The sequence below is a fragment of the Anomaloglossus baeobatrachus genome, chromosome 5, assembly GCF_048569485.1.
Source record: "Anomaloglossus baeobatrachus isolate aAnoBae1 chromosome 5, aAnoBae1.hap1, whole genome shotgun sequence".
Lineage (NCBI taxonomy): Eukaryota > Metazoa > Chordata > Amphibia > Anura > Aromobatidae > Anomaloglossus > Anomaloglossus baeobatrachus.
Genome location: NC_134357.1, coordinates 488,992,697 through 489,014,774, shown reverse-complemented (window position 1 = coordinate 489,014,774; position 22,078 = coordinate 488,992,697). Strand labels below are relative to the sequence as shown.

The following is a 22,078-nucleotide window of genomic DNA, read 5'->3' as shown; positions in this document are numbered from 1 at the left end:
CTCATGGGAAAATTGCTAAATTTCTAATGAAATTTTTTTTTATTTTTTCTTTTAAATTTAACGATTATGGAAAATTTGAAAGAATAAAAAATTATTTAAACATTAAAATATAATTTCCTTTTAAGGGTTAAAATTTCTCCTTGTGGCGAGTGACACATTGCCATAGGGAGATTTTTAGGCTGTGCAATGGTCCCCTGAGGGTTTAAATAGGCAAGTAGCCTATTCAGAGTGAAGGAGGACAGAATCTATAGTGCCAACTACTGTAAATGGCAATCCTAATGGTAGGTATGGCCCTTTTTAAATTCCCTTTTTAAGGTTATTATCCTCATCAGCATAATTATTTTATCATTTCACATTTTGTTTTTGGCAAAATACACTGAATTGGGAGATCGCTTTAAAGGGATTCTCTAGGATTCTAAAAAACTTGGATTATTTAATTCAGTGTAGCTTACTTGCAGTACCAGACAACACCATGGATGGGAGAGGCGCTGTTTCAGTAAGAAAACAGCTATATTTTTCTGATCCTGAGCAACCCTATATCTAATGTGTGTCTTGTTTGTACTGCCATGAATATAGAGTACCTGACCAGGATGGATTCTTTTAATGTCCAGGTCTTTTTCTACTTCGTTTGCCAACATTTTTGGGGAGGCATAGGCCCCTTGCAGGAACACCCACACTTCCCCTTTTATTGCCCTGATCCAGATGGCCGAGTTGTGTGCTAGTGTTTGCATACACCCAGCCCCGTTTCCACCCAGGATTCCCTGGAAATTAAGGACAGTTAGCAAGTATGATCGTTAAAGGGGTTGTCCACTACTCCATCTCATTCCCAATATGCGGCCCCACAAACCTACAAAAGCCTATACTTGCCTCCGATGCTGGTGCGGGTCCAGTGATGTCGGAACGTGCGTTCCCGGAGCCCACGTGACTTTGACATGCGAGTCCTGTGTCCAATCACCGCTAGCTTCTCTCTCCCCGCCTTCGGAAGTGACGCTGTGGCTGCGCACACTTCCTGTTGATTGCTTATTTGGACCAAAGGCGGGAGAGATTGGACCCGGTGATTGGACCTGAAGCTCTTGTGACGTCACAATGTCACCTGAGCCCGAACCGCGATTACCGACTATGCTGGAAAGGTGCCAGAACAGGAGGCGACTATATGGTCTTTTATTTTAAATGGGGGAAACAAGTGGAATTAGAAGGGGTTGTCCTAGTAATGGACAACCGTTTTAACTACTTCCTTGCCCTATAGTCGCCTAGCACAGAGCAAGTCCTACCTTAAAACATCCTATAATTACATTCCAAACTCTGCTACATTTTGCACTACACTATATACATACTCAGCGTTCTATACATTAGATATATTAATATGCTTGTGTCTTCAGGGGCAGGAATCCGACCACCTCCTTACAGTTGCCCATGTCAATGGACAGTTTGGTTGCTATAAATCTTTTACCTAGCAACCACAGTGAATTCAGTAGGTTTGTCAGCTGTGGCCATTTTACCTTTTGTGTAGACTAAACCTGACTCTCTCTATTACATTTATCTATAGGAGGGCTTGTTGTTTATGGCCTTCTCCACTAAAGTCTATGGGCATGGAAATATGGCTATGCCAGTATTGCCTCATGACTTCACGGCCTAATGTGACCGAGAGATGGTCTTTCTTCAGACGAGATTGGTTTTCTTAAAATGTTTAGGTCTCATTTATTCACTCCCCATCTAAATAGTGACTACCAAGCCTGTAAAGAAAGAGTATTGATGAAAGGCCGCAAGCTAGGCCTGGTGCCCACAAGGTGTATGATGGCGTTGGACACCAAAGGCTCACTAGCACCCAGATAAAGACCAGTTCTCCTGAGTTGACTATGATTTTTATTTTGTGTTTAGTGGTGGTCTCTTGTTGCTATGTGTCACATCCATAGCAACCAGTCTCTCTCAGATTACTCAGACCAAATTTCGTTGTAAGTTTAGTTGGAGAATCCCCTTTAAGAACCTTTTGGGGGTAATATATATGTCCAGATTTAAAAAATAACTGTCCGTGTCTCTGTGGCCCCGCTGAGAAGATTCTGAATTTCAAGTCAGTTGTCAAAATAGGAATGTGGTCTGCCAGACATACATTAACCGAACTAGAAATCTGACCTTTAAGGTTTGGGTAATCGAAAATGTACAGTGATACTGTGTCCGTATATAGCGGGCCGGTCGTTTCCCAGCGGGGTAGAGGAAAGATTTATTCCCTCTTGGTTATAAACTAGAACTCTTGTTTCCTGCGTCGGTGCCAGCTGAATGCCATGGTGTCTCTTTTCTGCCTCAGGCTTACAATTTGTCTCCATTAAAGTTGTATTTTGACTGTCCAGAAACGAACAGGTGGAGAGATGTCGCTGGAGTGTAACCCAAGCCCTTTGGGGGCCCAGTCCTGCTGATTTCGGGAGTATCTAGTCCCTGAACCTCTTGCGCTGACAGAGACATCTCCTAATAGGAGCTCACCTTTCACAATATTGTGGTTTTCCCCTAATCTGGGGAAATTGTGAGCCAATGTATTTTTTATCTGTTTACAGACTCATGAAATGAGTGAGTCGGGCAACAAAAAGAAAAAAGCTGGAAATGTTTTTGAAAAAAAAAAGTACTGATGTGGAAATGCAGCGTTGCGTCTGACATGCCGTGCATTATATCTCCCTCAGTGTTTGCTTTGCTTTGACTCCTGAGGAATAAATTAGTCTAGTTGCACCCGGTTGCGTGGATCTGTCTCCAGGTTAAAAGTTCCCGTGTTTGACATTATTTTATGCTGCTCTTCTGAGAATACCATGTTCTGTGTTTGTGTTTTTTGTTTGTTTTTGGTTTTTTTTTAAATCCACCATAGGCTATTTTCACTCAGGTCAAAAACCTTGCTCATAGAAGGTCAATGACAATTTGGCGAAACGCCAAAACACAGTAAAAGACCTGCATTAGCGCAATAATACAGAAATTGTAAAGAAAAAATTGCGCATGAAAACATCTAGACTTAATAAACAAAATTTTTTTTTTGTCTAGATGCTTTCATGCGCAATTTTTTTTTAGATGATTTATGTTCACACAGAGCATTTTTGGTGCAGTTTTTTTTTTCCATGCTAATTAAAAGCTGCTGTTTACAGTACCAACAAAACCTATGACATCCCAGACATCTTCTGCTCACACACTTTTTTTTTTTTTCTCCTGATTAAAATGGCAAAATGCTGCGTTTTTGAAAAAAAACAGCATGTCCATTCTTTCAACATTTTTGTAGCTTTTTTTCATCATTGAAAGCAATGAAGAGTGAAGAAAATGCAGCTGCATTTTTTTGGTGCTTTTTTGGGGGGGGGGGGGGTCAATCAAACCAATTTTATTTAAACATACTGTAGACCAATGACTCCTTTAAAAACACGGGAAAAAGGCAGCTTCTTTACTGCTGAGATCCGGGTTTTTTTGCCAAAAAAAGCGCACCAAAACCACCCTGTGTGAACCAAGCCATACGGTTCCAGAGATATGGCCTTTTTTTTTAATATTTTTTTTCCATGGCCCTTATCAACAGGGTAATAATGCAGAGCAGCCTATAGACACGCCCCAGAGGATCTTAAGAGCCACTCTTTCTAGGTAAAGACTATAAAAATTAGCAAGAAATAATAAAAAAAAAATCGTATTTCTGGAACAGTATGAAAAGCTGAAAAATGGCGAGCTCAGGGAAGCAGCAGGAATAAAATAGGAGCAAAACTGGTCACTTTTGACTTAGTAAAAGATCCTCTCTTAGGTGATAGCCAAGTTTTTCACAACCTAGACAGTTTTCTACCAGAGTCAATTCTTCAGAGACTCACATGTTCATGCAGTATGTCTGATTGGAAGATGGGAAGGAAGGGAGGCATCTGCTGCTTACAACCACCATGTCTTGCCTATGGATTGCAGTAAGCAGGATTTAGCTGCAATGCCAAAAAGAACCAGTGGACAGGTCTGGCGCTGTTTTTGGAAGAGTCTATCTTTTTTTTATATCTTGATCAACATCTTCAACTAGAGTTTTAGGAATGCCAATTCATCCCCAATATGGTTGTCCATATGGCTCTTAATGTGTTTTTTTTTTTTTTTTAAATTTTAATCTTCATGAACAGTTTTCATAAATGTAAAGTTGTTATACAAATACAATGTATTCTTTAACATATTTGATTGATTTATGGTCGTGTCTAAACTAGCATTTTCTATCATTCCAGATAATTTCTATTTGCGGAATCTTCCTGCCCAACCGACTCTCTTGTCAGCCAACCACAATTTCCCCAGCATTGCACGGGCAGCTCCTGGTCATCCCATTGGTTCATGCAGTCGGGACAGAGAAAACAGCCACATGCAGAAATCTTCTAAGGACAATGACCGTTATCTGGGGGGCACAGAGTTGAACAAGGAAAAAATGGGTAAAGGGGACCTGAAGGAGAGGCACTTGGAGGACGACGGCAAGGAGAGGCAGAAATTGGTGTTGCCCATGTCTATGGACAGTCATTGCAAAGAGGACATGCACCAGAGAGGATCGTGTGATAACCGGACCAAGCATCTGAACTCTTGCCTAATGACCTCAAAGGTGCTCAATGGGGACCCCAGTAAAGCATTGTTGTCCAGCTGCACTGTTGGGGCAGGGATGCCTCGTCAAAGTAGCCAGAATAGATGTGCCAAAGACATGAGATCTGAACGGTCCTATCCCCAGCATGAGCCCCAGCAACCTTACAGCGAGTGCCTAGAGCGGAGGCAAATGCTCCACCACTCTGTGTCATACACTGTCCCATCCAGTCTCCCCAGCATTCCTGCTCCACTTAACACCTCCACTGGCTCATTCCCCTGTCTGCAGCTTCATTCCAACTCGGACGTTGTATGCTCTTTGCAGGACAAGTCTGGCAGGGATCTAAAGATGGGCAGGCCCACGTTAGTGCCTTCCGTAGGGCACTTCACCGACAAAAGCCGGCCTTTTCAGGTGACCCAGGATAACTGCCATATGGACAGAGGAGATGGAAAAGACAAGAGCCACAACATGAACTCTGACCCCCACCCTCCTGGGTCTTACATTAATACATTCTCCCACTTAAAACCAGAATCTAAAGGGGATAGGAGGTCGGAGTGGCCGCCGAACACAGCCGCAAGGATCAAAAGCTTGGAATTTGCAAACAGTGGAAATTCAGAGACTATTATGCACAGGGGCATGGATAAGGCTTCGTACTTTGATATGCCTGCACCACAAGACTGTCCCCGTCCTAATAACCAGGATGCACATTGTATAAAAACCAGCCAGTCCTGCTGCACTTTAGACCGGTCCACCAAGGACTCCCAGGTGCACAGTAGTTCTCAAAAAGTTGCAAGGATACGGCACCAGCAGCACAGGCCAACAGAAATGGAGCAAACGGGAACTGGCCAAGATGGGAAAAGAAAAACTATAGAACTCAGCTCCCTGGGATACAATGGGCCTCATTTGGCCCCATGGACAGAACCTCCCATGTCTATCGGTGAGGACAGAAAGAACTCTTACCTTGACCCCTTTAGCACAAGTTTACAACAGGCTGCACTAATGACTCCAGGCCCTCCTCTAAGCCAGGAAATACAAGGCCCCACCGATGAGGTGTCTGCCATGAAAAACCTGCTTAAATACAGCAATCAAGCACTTATTGTGGGTCAAAGGACCCCCTTTGTGGGGTTGGGAAACATGAAGACCAGCTGTTCCCATCAAGAAATTAAATTCCATGGAAACAACAAGTGCCAGCCTGAACAAGAGAGAATGGACTGTGCCCGAAGTAGAGAAAATGATTCCTCTCATGGAGAAGGAGAGGTCAGGCAGCCTCCTGTTGGCATTGCTGTGGCGGTGGCACGTCAAAAAGATACCAGCAGCCGCCATGAGTCAGCTTATGGTTCAGGTTCAAGCCGACAGAGCAGGAACAATGTGTCTCAGAAAGGTGGGTAACGTTAGAAAAAAAATTGTGTGGACAGTTTTATCATAACAATAGTTTAGCTGGGAGCAACGATGAAACAATATTTGGAATCCCAATTGAGATGTTGGTTTATGGGATAATCCACCATGTTGCCGATTTGTTGTTTTGGCATGAACCTTATTTTCTTTATCACCATTGCCTATTGATATATACAAGCATCTTGTTTGGATTGTCCCGCTATCTATATTCTGTTGCCCACATTGATTTGGGCACTGTGTGTGAGAGGATGGTCTACACACGCAGCCTTGCTATGAGTCTGTGCACTAACGGAAATTAAAATATGTGATGTGGTCAGGTCACGCGTATGAGAGACTTTTAACTAGTCCTTGACTGAATCATTTGCTGCTCTGGAGGTATGACTCATGCCCTTGAGAGCTTCAGTTTGGGGGGGAAAAACTGTTATCTGGATTTGAGAGTACTTATTCGGAAGACAGGCAAGCTAATCTAAGACTATAGTGGTGTCAGATGAATGGCACTGCTGTTAACACGTGGAGCAGCGGACACCCAAACCTTTACTTTGTGCCAGGAGTCGGTGGCTAAGTTAAGAAACCTGCTAAATCGGGATTTGCACAGTGGATTCCACCGGGAGGAAGCATTTTGAGAGTGGGAGGCGTGAGAGGTTCCTGTCTGATGTGTGATGAGAGTGATGTCACCATGTGGTTTGGGGGGGACCAACTGAAAAGGAGGGGTTTAGGTGTTGGCAGGAAAATAATATCCGGGGTTACCAGAAGCCCTTGGCTTGCTTAGAGCACATGGCTTTTATTAGCCGGCCTCTGGACCAATCTCCCGATGAGACACCGTTTCCAGTAGAGAGTTGTTTAGTCGGTTGGCAAGACCATCAGGATTAAGATATTAACCCTTACCTGACCTCCCCTCTTGGTGGAATAAAGAACGTACGAGTGCCAGTTTTATGTGAATTAAAACTTCTCCAGGGGTGCCGTTTCTTGTTCCTGGAGATTTTTTATTTTGGTGTAGGGTTTCTTAAACTCCAAGTAATGCGTTCTGGGGAAAAAAAATATGCAAATGAGCTCTCATCTAGAAGGAAGAAAATGTTTTTTTTTTCTAATGCATCAACTTCTCTTAGGTACACCAGCTGTACAAGAGGATAATGTCCACCCAAAACCTATGCTCCTGATCGCTTCTAAATTGTGTCATAACCATGTTCTCAAAATTATCAAATTTGATGATATGCATTCTTCAACCAACCTAGTCTTCATGGTCTTCATGTCTAGTTGATAGTTGCTTGTGGTGCATGAAGTTTGTGCTTCTCATGAATGGTCTTTCCATGGGCAAATATTCCTCTCTTTCTACAGAGAAGTCAACACCTTCTGCATAGAAGATCTGCTTAGGTATACATGAATAGCCTTTTTGTGTTTACTCTGACCCCTTCCATTCTTTTTTTGTAGGCTCTAGTCGGTCCATGCATGTGATTGACCTGGACGCAGAGGAAGAGAGAAACCGTCTTTGTGATGAGAGGCTGGGGATCCCCGGCAGAGACCTTTTAATGCAGTGAGTAGCTGTCAAGTCTATACAACAGGCTCCTCGCTTCTAGCTCTTAGGGCAGCTCTATCCGAGGAATGTGGACCCCTAATCCTGTTTCACACCTTTCATGTCCCATTCATTTTAGAGAAAACAAGGACCTGGTAGAGTTTGCTAGAATCCATCCTTCCAGTGGTTGTCCTGGTGATCTGACGCCTCATCTTATGATAGCGAGTGGTTCCTCTCTTCAAGCCAGCCAATTAGGAGCTGACCCTACGCCACATACGCACCCAACCCATCCCCACTGGCTGCCCAGAACAAGGAGTCCTTCCATATGGATGGGTGGCCCTTCATACAGTAAGTATGCTAAATTGTTGAAGCTGTATTGGGCTACATGGGTTGTTTGCCCTAGGAACAGAGCACGGCTAAAGCAGAACGAAGTGTAATCCAAGCGTGCTAAGCGGATGCTGCACTTGTGTGCAGGCATGAGGTTGTCCAAGACATATGCGCTCGGAGGAAACTGGTCTTCCTGTGTTAAGACAAATAAAATGGTGTTGAGTAACTTGGCACTCATTGCCATTCGGAAGTGCTCCCTTGCCCTGGCACTTGCAAGGATTTAACTGTAGCTAATCTATCTGCCACCAGGTATTAGTCACCCAGCTTTGCATCAGAACCTGCCCCCAGGATTCCCCCCATCTATGCCTAGTGCCATGCAACCAGTGTTCCCCCTATCACAGGAACCTCCTGCCCAACTGGTCATTCTACCTCCGGAGCCCTCTCCCCACACTGCTCCACACACTCTTGGTAAGTTCAAATATATGTGCCAAGGTAAAGGGCTATTCATTTTACCAATTGTCTTCTTCTCTACTAGATTTGGTTGCAACAGCGCCACCTAGTGGCCTGATAGTCTTGAAAAATTGTTTTCTAATTTATAACATCTTTCCATAAATGAACTTAGTAGTCATGCTGAGTTTGGGATACCAACAGAGTGACTGATAGTTGCCAAAGAGCTTGCAACCTTAAGATTATTGTTATATACTGACTTTTTTTTTATGATCAATTCTAAAATGAATGTAATTTTTATAATTGGCGCTACTGGTTTGGAATATTCGTTATGCTAAATTATGTTCTTCTCACCCCTTCCCCAGCTGATGTCATGGATCAGGCTTCTTTGTGGCCTCCGATGTACCCTGGCAGAGGACCCGCCTCTCACCTCCAGCACCCAGGACAGCTCCCGGTCTACTCGCGGTCACAGTTTCTACGGCAACAGGAGCTTTATGCCCTACAACAGCAAAGGGCAGCACAGGCTCTCGAGCTTCAGAGGCAGAGCCATCTTCAAGTATGTCAGACTTGTAGTTCTTAAGTTTTTAATGGTTTGCTTCATTTCCACATATGGTGCTAATGTAACGTCTCAATTCTTTCAATAGAGGAAAACAGAGGATCATCTGCCAGAATCTGGCGACCCACCAGAAAAGGCTGCAAGGTCCCATAGTAAAGCAGAAGCCTTAAACACTTCCAAGATTCAGCCCCCACCCAACCTGCTGCTTCCACCACCCTCTGCCCCAGCACAACCTAAGCTTTCTCCCTGCTCCCACTCACCTGCCCTGCGGCCTCCGTCCAAATGCCCAACGCCCCGGCCCCTGGCCCCATGCACTTTACCGGCCTGCCCTGACGGCAGCTCCATCTTGGTGCCCAGTTCTCCGGCTGTTAGCCCTGTGCCGGTTCAAAGCTCCAAGGGGAAAGAGGGGGAAGATCGAAGAGGAGAAGGGCAACCCCCTAGAGACTATCCCAAATCACTGGAACCAGGTAGGTTCACAAAGGGTTTTGTTGGCACTAAAGAGGTTAACAGTAGCTTGAAGGAAAAAAAAAAAAGACGGTGGCAGGGATCCACACATCCTGTTAAATGAATTGCAGTACTATTGATTGCCTTTTAAATTAAAAACATATTTGCATGCCGCAAGGCCCATTTGTCACCACGTCTCCTCTGCGTATGGTTGGAAATCTGCTCCCCTCCGCTGGTCTCTGCCAGCTCTGTTCCTGAATCATTGCAGAGTATTTCAGGCACAATCAAATACTCATGGAGTTAAAATTAGACGTCCTGAAGTCCCATTCTCCGTTTTCTGGGAAGAGCTGCCTTATTGGTCCCGAAGCCTCGTTGGCTTGGGATCACAGAATATTACAGCCTTATTTTAAAAGACTGGGCTGAGTCTTAACCCCAAGGTTATGAGTCACGAATGTCTCCTTGAACTGTTCTTGTATTCGGGGATAAACTGGTGGAGTGATATTCTGCTCATCTGGCCATGCTGTCAGGAGGGTGGAAGGACACCATTAATAACGGATGACTATGAGCAGAGGTGGGGGGGGTGGGGGCATTGCCAACTTCGGGCACCTTCAGAGCCTTTTCAAGATGGAGTGATAACATTTATTTCCTAGTCCTCAGTCTGTGTCAGCTGCATAAACACCCAGAAAACAGCCCGGGTAATGAGTCCCGCTGGCTTCATCCATCTTCTAAACCTGTCTAATCCACCCCCCACCCACCATGTCCATCTATCTCCTCTGCTTTCAATCATTCACCCTCCCCTTTTATGCAGTCTCTCACTTCATCCATCTAATGCTCGGTCTGGTCATGTCTCTACTTTTCTCTCCTTCCATCATTCCTCTCTTTTTCTCACGCTTGCATCTTCCACTCCATTTCTCATTGTCGCCCCTTTCTTTTTACACCTCCCACGTCCTCCTCAATGGTGCCTCTGTCCGGTGGTCTAGCAACAAGGAAAGAGCTTTTATGTCATCAAATTTTCACATAATTTCTCTCGGTTATTGTCACCTTCACCTTTATTCCATGTTCAGATTTTATTTTTTTCTTAAAGCTATATTTTTATTGCACTAGGCCTGCAGAGTCTGCCATTTTGTTCCACTGATCAATCTATATGCGTCTTTTGCATTCCAAAGAAATTCACGGATTAACTAGTTAATAACTTCTACTATTTTTTTCTTTTATAGTTGATTATTCTTTAAAGGGGACCTTTTGCTGAATTTTTTTCATTGAAACCAAGTACCTCATTCTATTGCCGCTTTGCCCCTGATTTTGGAACAGTTTTCCTTTTACTTCTATGCACTTCCGTTCCAAAGTTATACCCCTTTGATAATAATGGTTCAAATTTTCATTGCAAGCAACTGGGCGTATACCACTGAACTTCTGTAGGCGTGGCTATTTTTTAATTGGCCAGTATCTAAGGAGAAAAAGCAAACCACGACAGAAGATCTCTGCTACATGCATCTTTATTTGTAGCATATCTTTGGAAGGGAAGGACACAGAAGAAAAAGAAAAACTGTTCCAGATTCAGTGGATCAGCATCAGTTGGATGATGTGCTCAAAATAAATAGAAAAATCCAGTAGAAGGTCCCCCTTAAAGACTATATCTACCAGTGAAGGTTGGCTAGCCACACTGAAGCTTCCTATTTCACTTATTCCTACATGACCAGGCAATGAGTGCTTGATAACCAAGTCCCTTGTTCTTACTGTTTTGGCAAAGCAAATAATATCTCGATGAGTGGGCTACGTTATCATTTTTTGCCTCAATCCCACAAAACTGGGACCCACGTCTGATACATTTCCATAAGGCCACCTTTTTTGAGAAGATGATGCAATACCTATGACCTATTTTTTAATTTATTGTTCCTTTCCTTAGAGGCAAATCATTTTTATAAGGTCATTCTTCAGGCTATTTTGGATAGTTGTCTCAAAAGAGTTAAAGGTCATCCTTAATTGTGTACATAGAGGATGAGGAGTTCCTTTCATTAGCTGCTCAACACACTCTTAGAGGACCTATCATTTGCTGTAAATATGTATTTTTTTTAACCTAGTGTAAAGGCAGCTGTTCTCCCGAATTTGTGGGGTTTTTTTTTTGTTCCTGAGATATGACTTCCGGTATATAAAGTTTTTTTTTTTTTTTTTACCAAGTGGGTGTGGTCTTCAAAACACCCGCATAGAAGAGCTGAGGACCACAACCTCTTAACTAAAAATATTACCTTTTTATACCTGGATGAGGAGGCCATATCTCATTGAATGGAGAGGCGCTAGAACAAAAGAATAACCATGCCGGATTCAGGAGAAGAGCGGCATTTACAACAAGTATTACATATTTGACAAGAAACAGGTCCTCTTTCACAAGTTTAATGAGTACACAGCAGTGGTGCATACAATCATGGGATTAGCACCAACCTAGAATGGTAGTCCACAGTTTCTGACTCTACTTAATTGAAGTTTTTTGGCTTCATGTTCCCAATCCTGGCAACAGGCAATAAATACATTAAACTAATCTTTGGCCAATTCTTCCTGAACATACTTTTTGCTTGTAATCATAGGAAGCTTTTTTTTTTCTTGGCCAACAGCACCTAAATCCAGAAACATTTCAGTTTGTAGAAATTTGAAAATGATTTGCCCAAAATGGGCAATAAGAAATATTATTAAAATCTAAACATTTCAGTGGCCTCTACATATCATCAGAAGGTTCGAGCAGAAGATTCTCTCCTTTTATTTATTTTTGCTTTGTAGGTTCACATATGGGTTGCCAAGCCCCCTTACACATAAACTCTACCTGTTTTGGGGTCCACGTAAAAACCCAAAAATGTCCTCTTTATGGTAAGATTTATCTTGAACCAACATTATACCTTAAGGTTGTAAGTCAAAAATATAATTTCTCTTAAATCAATGCTTCTGTTACCATTTGGGTTCAGCTTGAAAATGTTGTGATTTTTGAAAAGCCCTGTTGAGTTTTGGTGATTTTCTGGATTTTCTTTTCTTCAGATCTGCCTCCAGGATATACCTACCCAGAGGTTGTCCAATCCTATACCTCTCCAACTCCCCACCATGTGCACTCTGCGGACCCTGCTGATTCTGAAACTATGCAAACTGCATCAACTGCGGCAGAACCTGAGCAGTCCAGGACGTTTACCCCTTCAAAAAATTCACCATGTCACGCCCCAGTTGCAGGGGACTCTTTGGAGGAAAGCCAGGAATTGCCTCGCTTGGGTGAGACAGATCTAAGTGAGATTTGTAGCCAAGAACCCCAGGTCGCTAAGTCCCAGGAGTGCGAAGAAAGCATGGCCAGTGGGAGTTTGGATGAGCCCGAAAGTATTGTGGAAGAGAAGGAACTTGTAGAGTGTCAAAGTTTTGACACAAGCGAAGAGAAGGAACAAAGTGATTGTTGTAACACTGAGCGCACACCGGCTGACGACTTGCCAAACATTTCTCAGGAGCCAACTGAGGCTTCAGTGACTGTGGATGATACTGACGACAAGGCTATTAGTGACGTTGATCAGACTTTGTTACAAGAGGTCAATAACGACCTGGACTCTGGTGATGTACAGGCAGCAGACGATGAGCATTTGACTTCTTCACCACCTTGCTCGCCAGCTGATCCAGACCATCATGACTTCTTCTGTAGTCTGGATACACTCATAGCTGCAAGTATCTCCTTAGGAGAGCTCCCTTCCGATCAGGAAGAGGAGAACTTCTGCTCAGCTGCCGACTCTTCATCCTTCCCCACAAGCTCAGGTATTCATGGGATTGCTCTGCTCAGCGAGTTGGCAGATCTGGCTGTGCAAGATCAGCTGCAAGATACAAAAGGTAAGTGAGCTTTCCACTTGGTATTATCAAAACTCACCACTAAGGGCACTTTTATGTTTTGGCCGAATAGGGTCAGTGAATACAGTTTAACGGCATTGTTTAAAGAGGTGAATTTCAGACTACCACAACTCCCCTTTAAAGAGGTCCTCTCATCAGGTCAAAAATAGGCAGATTTTACTCATATTTTATTCCGCCATAGGGTTCAAGAAATATTGGCCCTTTTTATTTTGTGCAGATTTTTTGATCTTTACCAATAGGCTGTGGCTTATGGAATATTAATACAGAGAAGCCTAAAGACACGCCCCCAGAGAATCCTGTGTCACGCCCTCTTGGTAAAAACAAACAAATTAGCACTAAATCTGGATAAAACTGGATAAACCCCCCCCCACCACCACCACCCCCCAAAACAACAAACAGAATAAAATAAGAGCAAAACTGGTCACTGTTGACAGGTCTTCTTTAAAGGGTTGTCTGATTAGATACACTCCCTTTGAGAATGCGGACCATACAGCTGATCACCATGGCCCCCTGGTAAACAGCTTATTTTACTTAGGGGTAAGCTGTGGCCAGTCAGGCATCCCCACTAGTGCTATAATATAGGATTATATGTTGGCTACCTAGATGTGTGATCATCGATGTTATACAAGGAGGGCATTAGTCCACCAGAAACGGGAGCTGCTCATACAGAGCGACTGTACGGTCTTCCTACTAGCTTCAGGTCCTTAGCGGCAATCTTTTTCTTTGATCTCCATATGCGCTAATAGAGTATGTGAAAAAGGGCTGTCTTCATGTCACCCCCCTTAAATCAGGTTGCCACCTCCGAGGATCAGGTTGCCCCTTTGTCCCTCCCCCATGGTTTACTTTAACCTAGACTCGCTCAGCTTGGCTTCTATGTACCCACATAAGCTCACCATTTCATCGTTAACTCAAAAGAAAAAAAATTGCATTTTTTTTTTATAACTAAGTAAATATATCTCACCAGGTAATAACTAGTTAAGAAAAAAACATAAACAAACAAATGACACACATTTTGGCCTCCTTGGTCGTGTTCAGTAGTTGCTGCCTGCTAAACACAAAATCCTTCGGCCTGTAAGATGCACATCTTGCTACTGAAGTCTACAGCATGCACTAATTATTTATAATAAGGTGTGGATAGGGTTAATAGATACCCTTTGAAGCTCTTCCAGAAGTCTGTAGGGAAAATAAGGGAAGGGTTTTCTATACTAAGAGCAGTTAAAAGCCTGGGATCGTATGCACTTAATTTCCCTGCAAGCTCAGTATTGTCATCTCCTGAGAGATTATTAAACCCAAACACTGCAGCCCAGGCCTCTAAGAGCAGTGTGCTAGTTAATCACAGACTCTTACACTCCACAGGGACCCCGAGCCCCCGACCTTCCCCTCCAAAGTCACTTTTTAGAGCAGCCATTAAGAGGGAGGATTTGATTTCCTAGTTCAGCAAATAAACACACTGCAGCGTAGAAATGAGCGGCGATATCGTGCGACCGAGCTCCTATCTCTTACTGGCCAATATGCTGGCGGGGGGCATGGCAGTATTATTTATTTTCATTTTTTTTTTTCAAGAGTGGGATGGGGGTTTAGGGTCATTAATAAGCTGATAACAAGAGTACTGATGCTTTGGACAACAAAACATTAAACATTTCTGAAGAATTAGAATTTGCTCAACTTTTGGGGTTCAATTTTTCAACTTTTTTGATCTTATGAAATTCTTTTTTTTAATAGGTTTGGTATGAGATATAAATATCATGGACAATAGTGAGGATGTTCTGTATCTGATCTCAACCATAGATGAACCCATTGTGAGGAGTATTGTTAGGGGGCGACAAAGACCACAAGGTCTAAAGATGGGCAGAATCCATGGGTTAATGTCAGACTTGGCCTTCTGTGACCACTCATGGTCCAAAAATGCACTATGGATATTTAAAAATTCCCCCAAATACCCATAACCAATAGTCCGTTTGGGAAGTTTTGGTCTGTAAAGTCTCGGAATTACTGGTTCCTAAATTCATGTCTTTAAATTTTCTCTCCTTTTGTTGAAGGACTGGTAGACGTTGTGAAAGTCTTAACCCTCTCAGCACCCTCGAGTCCCTGTATAATAAACCCTCTCTATTAAGCTGTGGGCAAGGCTGTTCCATGGCTGATGAATTATAAACCATGTAGTATAATGGCGGTGATAATTAGCTGCATATTGCAGGCCGGCCCCTTTTGTGTGTCTGTCATGGGACCCATCGGAAGTGTGTTGTCAGATAGAAGACAGATGGGCACATGTGCTGGGCTGCGATATTGCACAGGAAGCCATACTTAAATAGGGCAATGTTCTCCCAAGTAGCTTTTAGTATCGATTGCTTTTTGCCATGGTGGATAAGGTAATGCACGGAAATGCAACCACATCAACCGTCTGGTGTCTGGAAGATGGTTCTCTAAACACACTCACGTGGGCATCTTTACGGGGAGCAGTGGCAATAATTGGCAACTTGCGTGGTCCACGGGGAGTTGCAACACCTCTTCTTACACCTGTTTGTTTCATAGAATCATTGCATTCTGTGCCGGGCGGTTTAATGGCTCCGGTTTATTATCATAGATGGAAAGGGAGAATTTATTTTCTTAATATAACGAGAGGGGAGAAAAAAGTTTTGCCCTCCAGAATTAAAGATTTAGAGCTTCGTATAACTGCAAGGCGAGTGTAGATAGTCATCCCAATATTGATTAGAATTATTAAAAAATACATAATGGTATTTTAGTTTGTATTATTTTATTATTATTATTATTATTATTATTATTATTTTTCTTATTACTATTATCAATATTATATTACAATATATTATAATAGTAATACATTCTTACAAATATTATATATTTAATATTAATACTTTACTACTAATATATTGGTAGTAATTTATATTATATTGTAATATAATACAATATAATATATGGATTTTATTATGCCTTTTTACTACTACATTACAATATAATAGTTGTAATTATTGCAAATATATTATAATAGTGATAAATTATTAATTGTAATAGTAATTATTACTATTATATCATAATAGTGATACATTATTAATAATATAATAATAAAAAATTATATTGTATTATGCAATATATTATATTAGTATTATAATATTAATAAAATGCATAATATAATATATTGCATAATAAATTATATTGTATTATGCAATGTATTATATTAGTATTATTATAATACTAATATATTGCATAATTTATATTATATTAGTATTATAATAATATAATATATTGCATAATACAATATAATTTATAATATGTATTTATAATGTTTATTAAGTTACCTTTTTAGAAGGTACCATACATTTATTTTTTTTTTGTCTAGTTTGCAGAAGGGAGGAAAAAAACTATGGAAAATGTATTCCAAATAAGTGAAATACTGTACTGATTATTGAAAAATAAAAATTAAACCTTTTTTTTTTTTTTAGTTAATATATCATATTTCACTAAATTGTACATATATAAATCAACCAATCACATAAACGCATCAACATGTGTTTTTTAAGTGAAATCTTTATTTTATGGATTTTTTTAAAATGTTTTTTTCTTTTGTTTTAGCTAGCGAAGACGATTTGGTAGTCTCTGATCTTCAAGTTTTCGCCACTATCGCTGCTGCATGGTCTCTAGCTGAGGCAGATAGCCTAGAAGGTGCTAAACCAACATGTCAACATACCTGCTGCCCAAAACAGACCCCTCGTGTCCGACTATCACGCCGGACGTATAGCTGGATACCTAAAACAAAGCCGGTGAGTGAGATTTACCATTTTTTTATCCCAGTGACAATAAGTTAAGCCTACCAACTTTTTAACCTATATGTTAGTACACCCTGTTCCTAGGATCAATGGCAAAAAGAGCCTCATGGGCAGGGATTATTTAAACCTCAACCCTTTAGTGTTTCATCTCATGGGATTGTTCAACAAAATCAAGTGTGCTTTTGTATATTGACCATTGCTCCTTATCTGTCCTTAGGTCTGTCCGCTAAAGGCTGCCATTGATCACTTGGACACTGAAGAGGTGGATATGCGAATGAAACTGGCGGAAATTCAGAGACGATATAAAGAGAAGCAAAGGGAGCTGGTGAAATTGCAAAGGCGACATGACCACGAGTAAGTAGATATTTCTAAAGAACTGTCAAACTAGATGAATCTGATGGTTCGGAACTTGTCCTGATGGAAGTTTTGGGGTCTTTTTTTCTTGGTGGGAATCACTAAAGAGTGTCTCTCTGCCCGATTAAAATACTTTTAAATCCTGCTCTTCTCTTCATTTACAGTAAGGAAGAGAGTTCTCGAAGTCCAGTCCGACGAGGTCCAGGGAGGCCAAGAAAACGCCCACACTGTCGAGCCCCCTCATCACACCGGCCGTACGAGAATAAGAAGACCAAGTAAGTTACCAGGAGACATCTTTATACCTTCCCTCTTATATTCATTTCTTGATAATGGCAACCATGATGATGTGATGTGAAGTCCCTGAGGATTGTAATGTCAGCATTCTATGGATGGCTCTGTCTACGCTTCTATCAGCCCCTTCTGTTTATCTTAAGGCCTTGGTCTTGTCTAAACCTGCCTCATCGGTCCTTCACTTCCCAGCACAGGTTCTCATTAAGACCAAGAGGAATGTGTTCCAGTCAGCTCAATTCTACAATGCAAATATTGCCTTTATTCATTAACCTGCACTTGACACCGGTGGCAGCTCGGCCGTTTCGCTATTGGGTTTGAGTATAGAAATTTTACTAAAACAATAGACTTTAATAAGAAATTACACTTTTAGCTAAGTCTTCAGATTTTTTTAATTTCCAGGGTGAATCTTCATGCAATTTTCTATAACTCATCCCCAATCTACTTTACTTATGTTTCTTAAAGGGCATGTCTATCACACACAAAATAAGAAAACACTGTTAAACCTTCTGAAGACCTCAAATCATCTTTTTCTGTCAATTTTTTTAATCAATTTTTTTTTAAGTGGTATTCCCATCCCAAAGATCCTATCCCAATATGTGGTAGGTGTAGTAATAACAATATTAGCTAATACCTCCAATTAGAAATGTAGTATAGATCTCCAGATATGGCCATATCTCTTACCGCATGTGCAGGGCATTGCAGCGGCTTACGTATATGGTTACGACCATGAATATAGTGGCAGTTACTAGATGTCGTAACCATGGATACCTAAGCTACTGCAATGCCCTGCACATGAGGGGTAGGAGACATGGCCATATCAGGAAAGCTATACTACATTTCTAACTGGAGTTATTTGCTAATATATATATATATATATATATATATATTAATAATAGCAAATAACTCCAGTTAGAAATGTAGTATAGCTTTCCTGATATGGCCATGTCTCCTACCCCTCATGTGCAGGGCATTGCAGTAGCTTAGGTATCCATGGTTACGACATCTAGTAACTGCCACTATATTCAATGTAATCTCTATATCTCTATCTATCTCTACTGCATAATATGATAGCATCTTGGAGATGGGAATAACCCTTTAACTTTTCCTTTTATACTTTAAAATGTTCAGCATTTAAAAGATATTTAGGCCTTGTTCACACACTGCGTTTCATTTGTACCCGCGTTTTTGTTTTTTTTTTTTTGCGTTTTTGGTGCAGAAATTTCTTGAGAAAATGGTTGTAACCTTTCTGCAGACATTCCCCAGCAAAGCCTATGGAAAAAAAAATAGCTGTGCGCACACTGGTTTTTTTTTCTCAAGAACATTCTTTCTTCAGAATTTCTTGAGAAAAAGAATGAGCATGTCACTTCTTTTCGTTTTTTGACATAGATGATAGTAAAAAAACTCGCAGGGAATAACCTGCGGAAAAAATGCATCAAAAACGCTGTAAAAACGCATGCGTTTTTTGTTATGTTATTGGTGAGTTTTTTTACCGCAAGTGCGCTAATCTTTCAGACTCTCGAAATTTCTTGAAAAAAAATCCTTTTTAGTGCGCACAGGGCCTTAGACTTCATCTCCAGGGAATGCCCCTAAAGTATCCTCTTTGGTGAGACAATTTCACTAGAGTTTATGCAAATTTACACCAAAATCAGGTCATTTGACATCTATACATGTTTCCTTAAAGAGAACACAACTTGAAATAAATGTGATTTTATATATATATATATATATATATATATATATATATATATATAATTATTTATTTTAACCTAATGTAAATGCTGCTTTTCTCCTGAATCTGGCGTTGTAATTTTTTTGTTCCTGCTCCTCTCCAGTCCAGAGATATGGTCCTCTCTTCCCTCCATATAGATCTACTCTCTTTATCCAACTGGGCTTGAGCCTAAACTCTTCTCTGTGGAGGTCTACTTGTAGATCACTCCCACTTGACTAAAAAGACTATATTTGTATATAGGGAAGAGGGAACAATATCTCAGGAATGGAGGGGCTCATAAACACTAGAAGAACATCTCCAGATTCAGGAGAACAGCAGCATTTACACAAGGTAAAATAAAATGCATATTTGTGTCAAGTGAAGGTCCATTTTAATGGGCTACACACACAATGAGCACCATTATATGGTGGATGGTGGTCATGAGCTTTCCCAGACTGCTGAATGATTACTCCATCCAGAATTGGTCTTCCCTCCCCCTGGTTTAGAGTCAATGCACAAGTAGGCAAATTTGGGAATCAGGATTTTTAGAAAGCTGGACTGCCACCAATCCACTTATAACAATGGCCATATTAGTAGTCACCCAGATCTTCCAGATCCATTGAACTGTGCAAAATGGCAGAATGAAGTCTTAATAATTTAGCATTAGACTTCCATTCATAAAAAGAACAACTCCATCAGAGATATTACTCCCTCGCCTCCTTCCACCAGAAGGTAGACCTCATATAAGACCATCGATGTGCCTTGACGCTCCCGGATCCTAATCCTACTATAGCTACTTGGTTTAAAGCCATCTGAATTTATTTTTCCCTGTAATTTCTACAAACTAAAAAAATCAAGTTGTTTTTTTTCCCCCTTGTTTTCATTCCCATCCCTTCTCACATCTTGATGATCTCCCAGTAGATACGTCTTGTCGAGGGTAGGGGGAGGTTCTCCCTCAAAAGTGGCACACCACGCAGCATAGAAACCCCTGTCTGTGCCATGTAACCGCCTCTGGTCATATTACGGTGCCGCTCACTGGTTACAGCGCTCTGCTATTACCCATTAACCGCCTGGTGCAGCTATTCTCGCACTCGCGGGCCCTGTATAATTGTCCTTCTCTGCTACAAATTGCCTCTCCCGGCAGGGCCATTTGCATAAATCCTCCAAGCTAGTCCAAACACGATTGGAGAGTGTGTGCAATGCATCAAGCTCTATGATTTGGTAATAATAGTTAAATCTCTACTAAATGACTCCCTCAATTAAGACACAGGGAAAAAAAAAATAAATGTCAGAGTTTTATGTCAGAAAACATTAGCAAACGTTGCATGCTTGGAGGAAAGGGAGAGGGTTTACAAAAAGATACCGTGTTTTGCTTGGCTGTACCACTAGGGCAAGGGGCAGCTTATGCCTCCTGACCATAGCGAGGGGGGTAGCAGGTTTTAGCTGAGCTGCTATTAAGGGACTCGCAAGTGTCTGGATTAATGCTGGCTGCCCGACTTCCCCCGGTTTTCTGCTTTTCCCTCCTCCCTATCGCACAAGCAGCTGTTTTACAGACTGTGGGCACAAGAGGCGGCTGAGTCATTAGTATTTAAAAAAAAAAAAAATAATCTGGGTAGCGGCATCGCGCCTATCTCTGCCCTTTTTAAAGTGGCACCTCTGTGTATTCATTAAGACTGACAAATGTGATAGTCACCCATTGTCAAGTGACTATACTGCTTCAATGGGTAAGGGCTGGCACTGACCGCAGGTGGGACTCGTTCTCTGGATTTGAATGAGAAGAAGTGGTGTGTGTCTATTGTCCAGTAGGGAAAGGCTGTGTATAACCCCTGGTGGTACAGTAGGGAAAGGCTGTGTATGACCCCTGGTGGTCCAGTAGGGAAAGGCTGTGTATGACCCCTGGTGGTCCAGTAGGGAAAGGTTGTGTATGACCACTGGTGATCCAGTAGAGAAAGGTTGTGTATGACCACTGGTGATCCAGTAGAGAAAGGTTGTGTATGACCACTGGTGATCCAGCAGAGAATTGTTGTGTATGACCACTGGTGGTCCAGTAGAGAAAGGTTGTGTATGACCACTGGTGGTCCAGTAGGGAATTGTTGTGTATGACCACTGGTGGTCCAGTAGGGAAAGGTTGTGTATGATCCCTGGTGGTCCAGTAGAGAAAGGTTGTGTATGACCACTGGTGGTCCAGTAGAGAAAGGTTGTGTATGACCACTGGTGGTCCAGTAGGGAAAGGTTGTGTATGATGCCTGGTGGTCCAGTAGGAACCTAATGCTGTGTCCCTATACTGCACACAGACTAAGGGTAAATTGGGTTCTCTAGCAGCTCACCACCTTATTTGTTGTGGGTCCAGCCACACTGGAAATTTGTTCCCAATCCTATTTCCATTAGGAAAGTGTGACCTTCCCTTACTTTATTTATTTAGTTTTTTCCTGAGAGATCCTAGTTCCTGGGAAGGGAACGAACTGCTCTGGGCGCCACCAACCGGCATCCACACCAGTTGTCATCTGAGTTGTACAGCTTTATATCAGTTTGGATAACTAATTTTAGTTAGTGGTCCTCTCGATCAAAGCTTCTGAACACACACGTAAACACACGCGCGCACACACACACGTAAACACACGCGCGCACACACACACGTAAACACACACGCACACACACGTAAACACACACGCACACACGGAAACACGCGCGCACACACACGTAAACACACGCGCACACACATAAACACACGCACGTAAACACACGCACACGCATGTAAACACACGCACACACGTAAACACACGCACGTAAACACACGCACACGCATGTAAACACACACACGCACACACACGTAAACACGCACACAAACGTAAGCACACACACG

The 22,078-nt window shown here is 41.9% G+C and overlaps 1 protein-coding gene across 5 annotated transcripts in view; it reads left to right on the top strand.

The window, feature by feature from the left end:
- BAHCC1 (BAH domain and coiled-coil containing 1) overlaps positions 1-22,078 on the top strand; it is a 152,939-nt gene that overhangs the window by 106,939 nt on the left and 23,922 nt on the right. For all 5 annotated transcript variants that reach the window (XM_075350703.1, XM_075350702.1, XM_075350705.1 and 2 more), the window contains 10 exons: positions 4,203-5,921; positions 7,364-7,466; positions 7,585-7,793; positions 8,082-8,240; positions 8,585-8,775; positions 8,864-9,242; positions 12,244-13,065; positions 16,669-16,856; positions 17,080-17,216; positions 17,381-17,491. In XM_075350703.1, the coding sequence (XP_075206818.1) occupies positions 4,203-5,921; positions 7,364-7,466; positions 7,585-7,793; positions 8,082-8,240; positions 8,585-8,775; positions 8,864-9,242; positions 12,244-13,065; positions 16,669-16,856; positions 17,080-17,216; positions 17,381-17,491 (4,018 nt within the window). The remainder of the gene's footprint in view (positions 1-4,202; positions 5,922-7,363; positions 7,467-7,584; positions 7,794-8,081; positions 8,241-8,584; positions 8,776-8,863; positions 9,243-12,243; positions 13,066-16,668; positions 16,857-17,079; positions 17,217-17,380; positions 17,492-22,078) is intronic.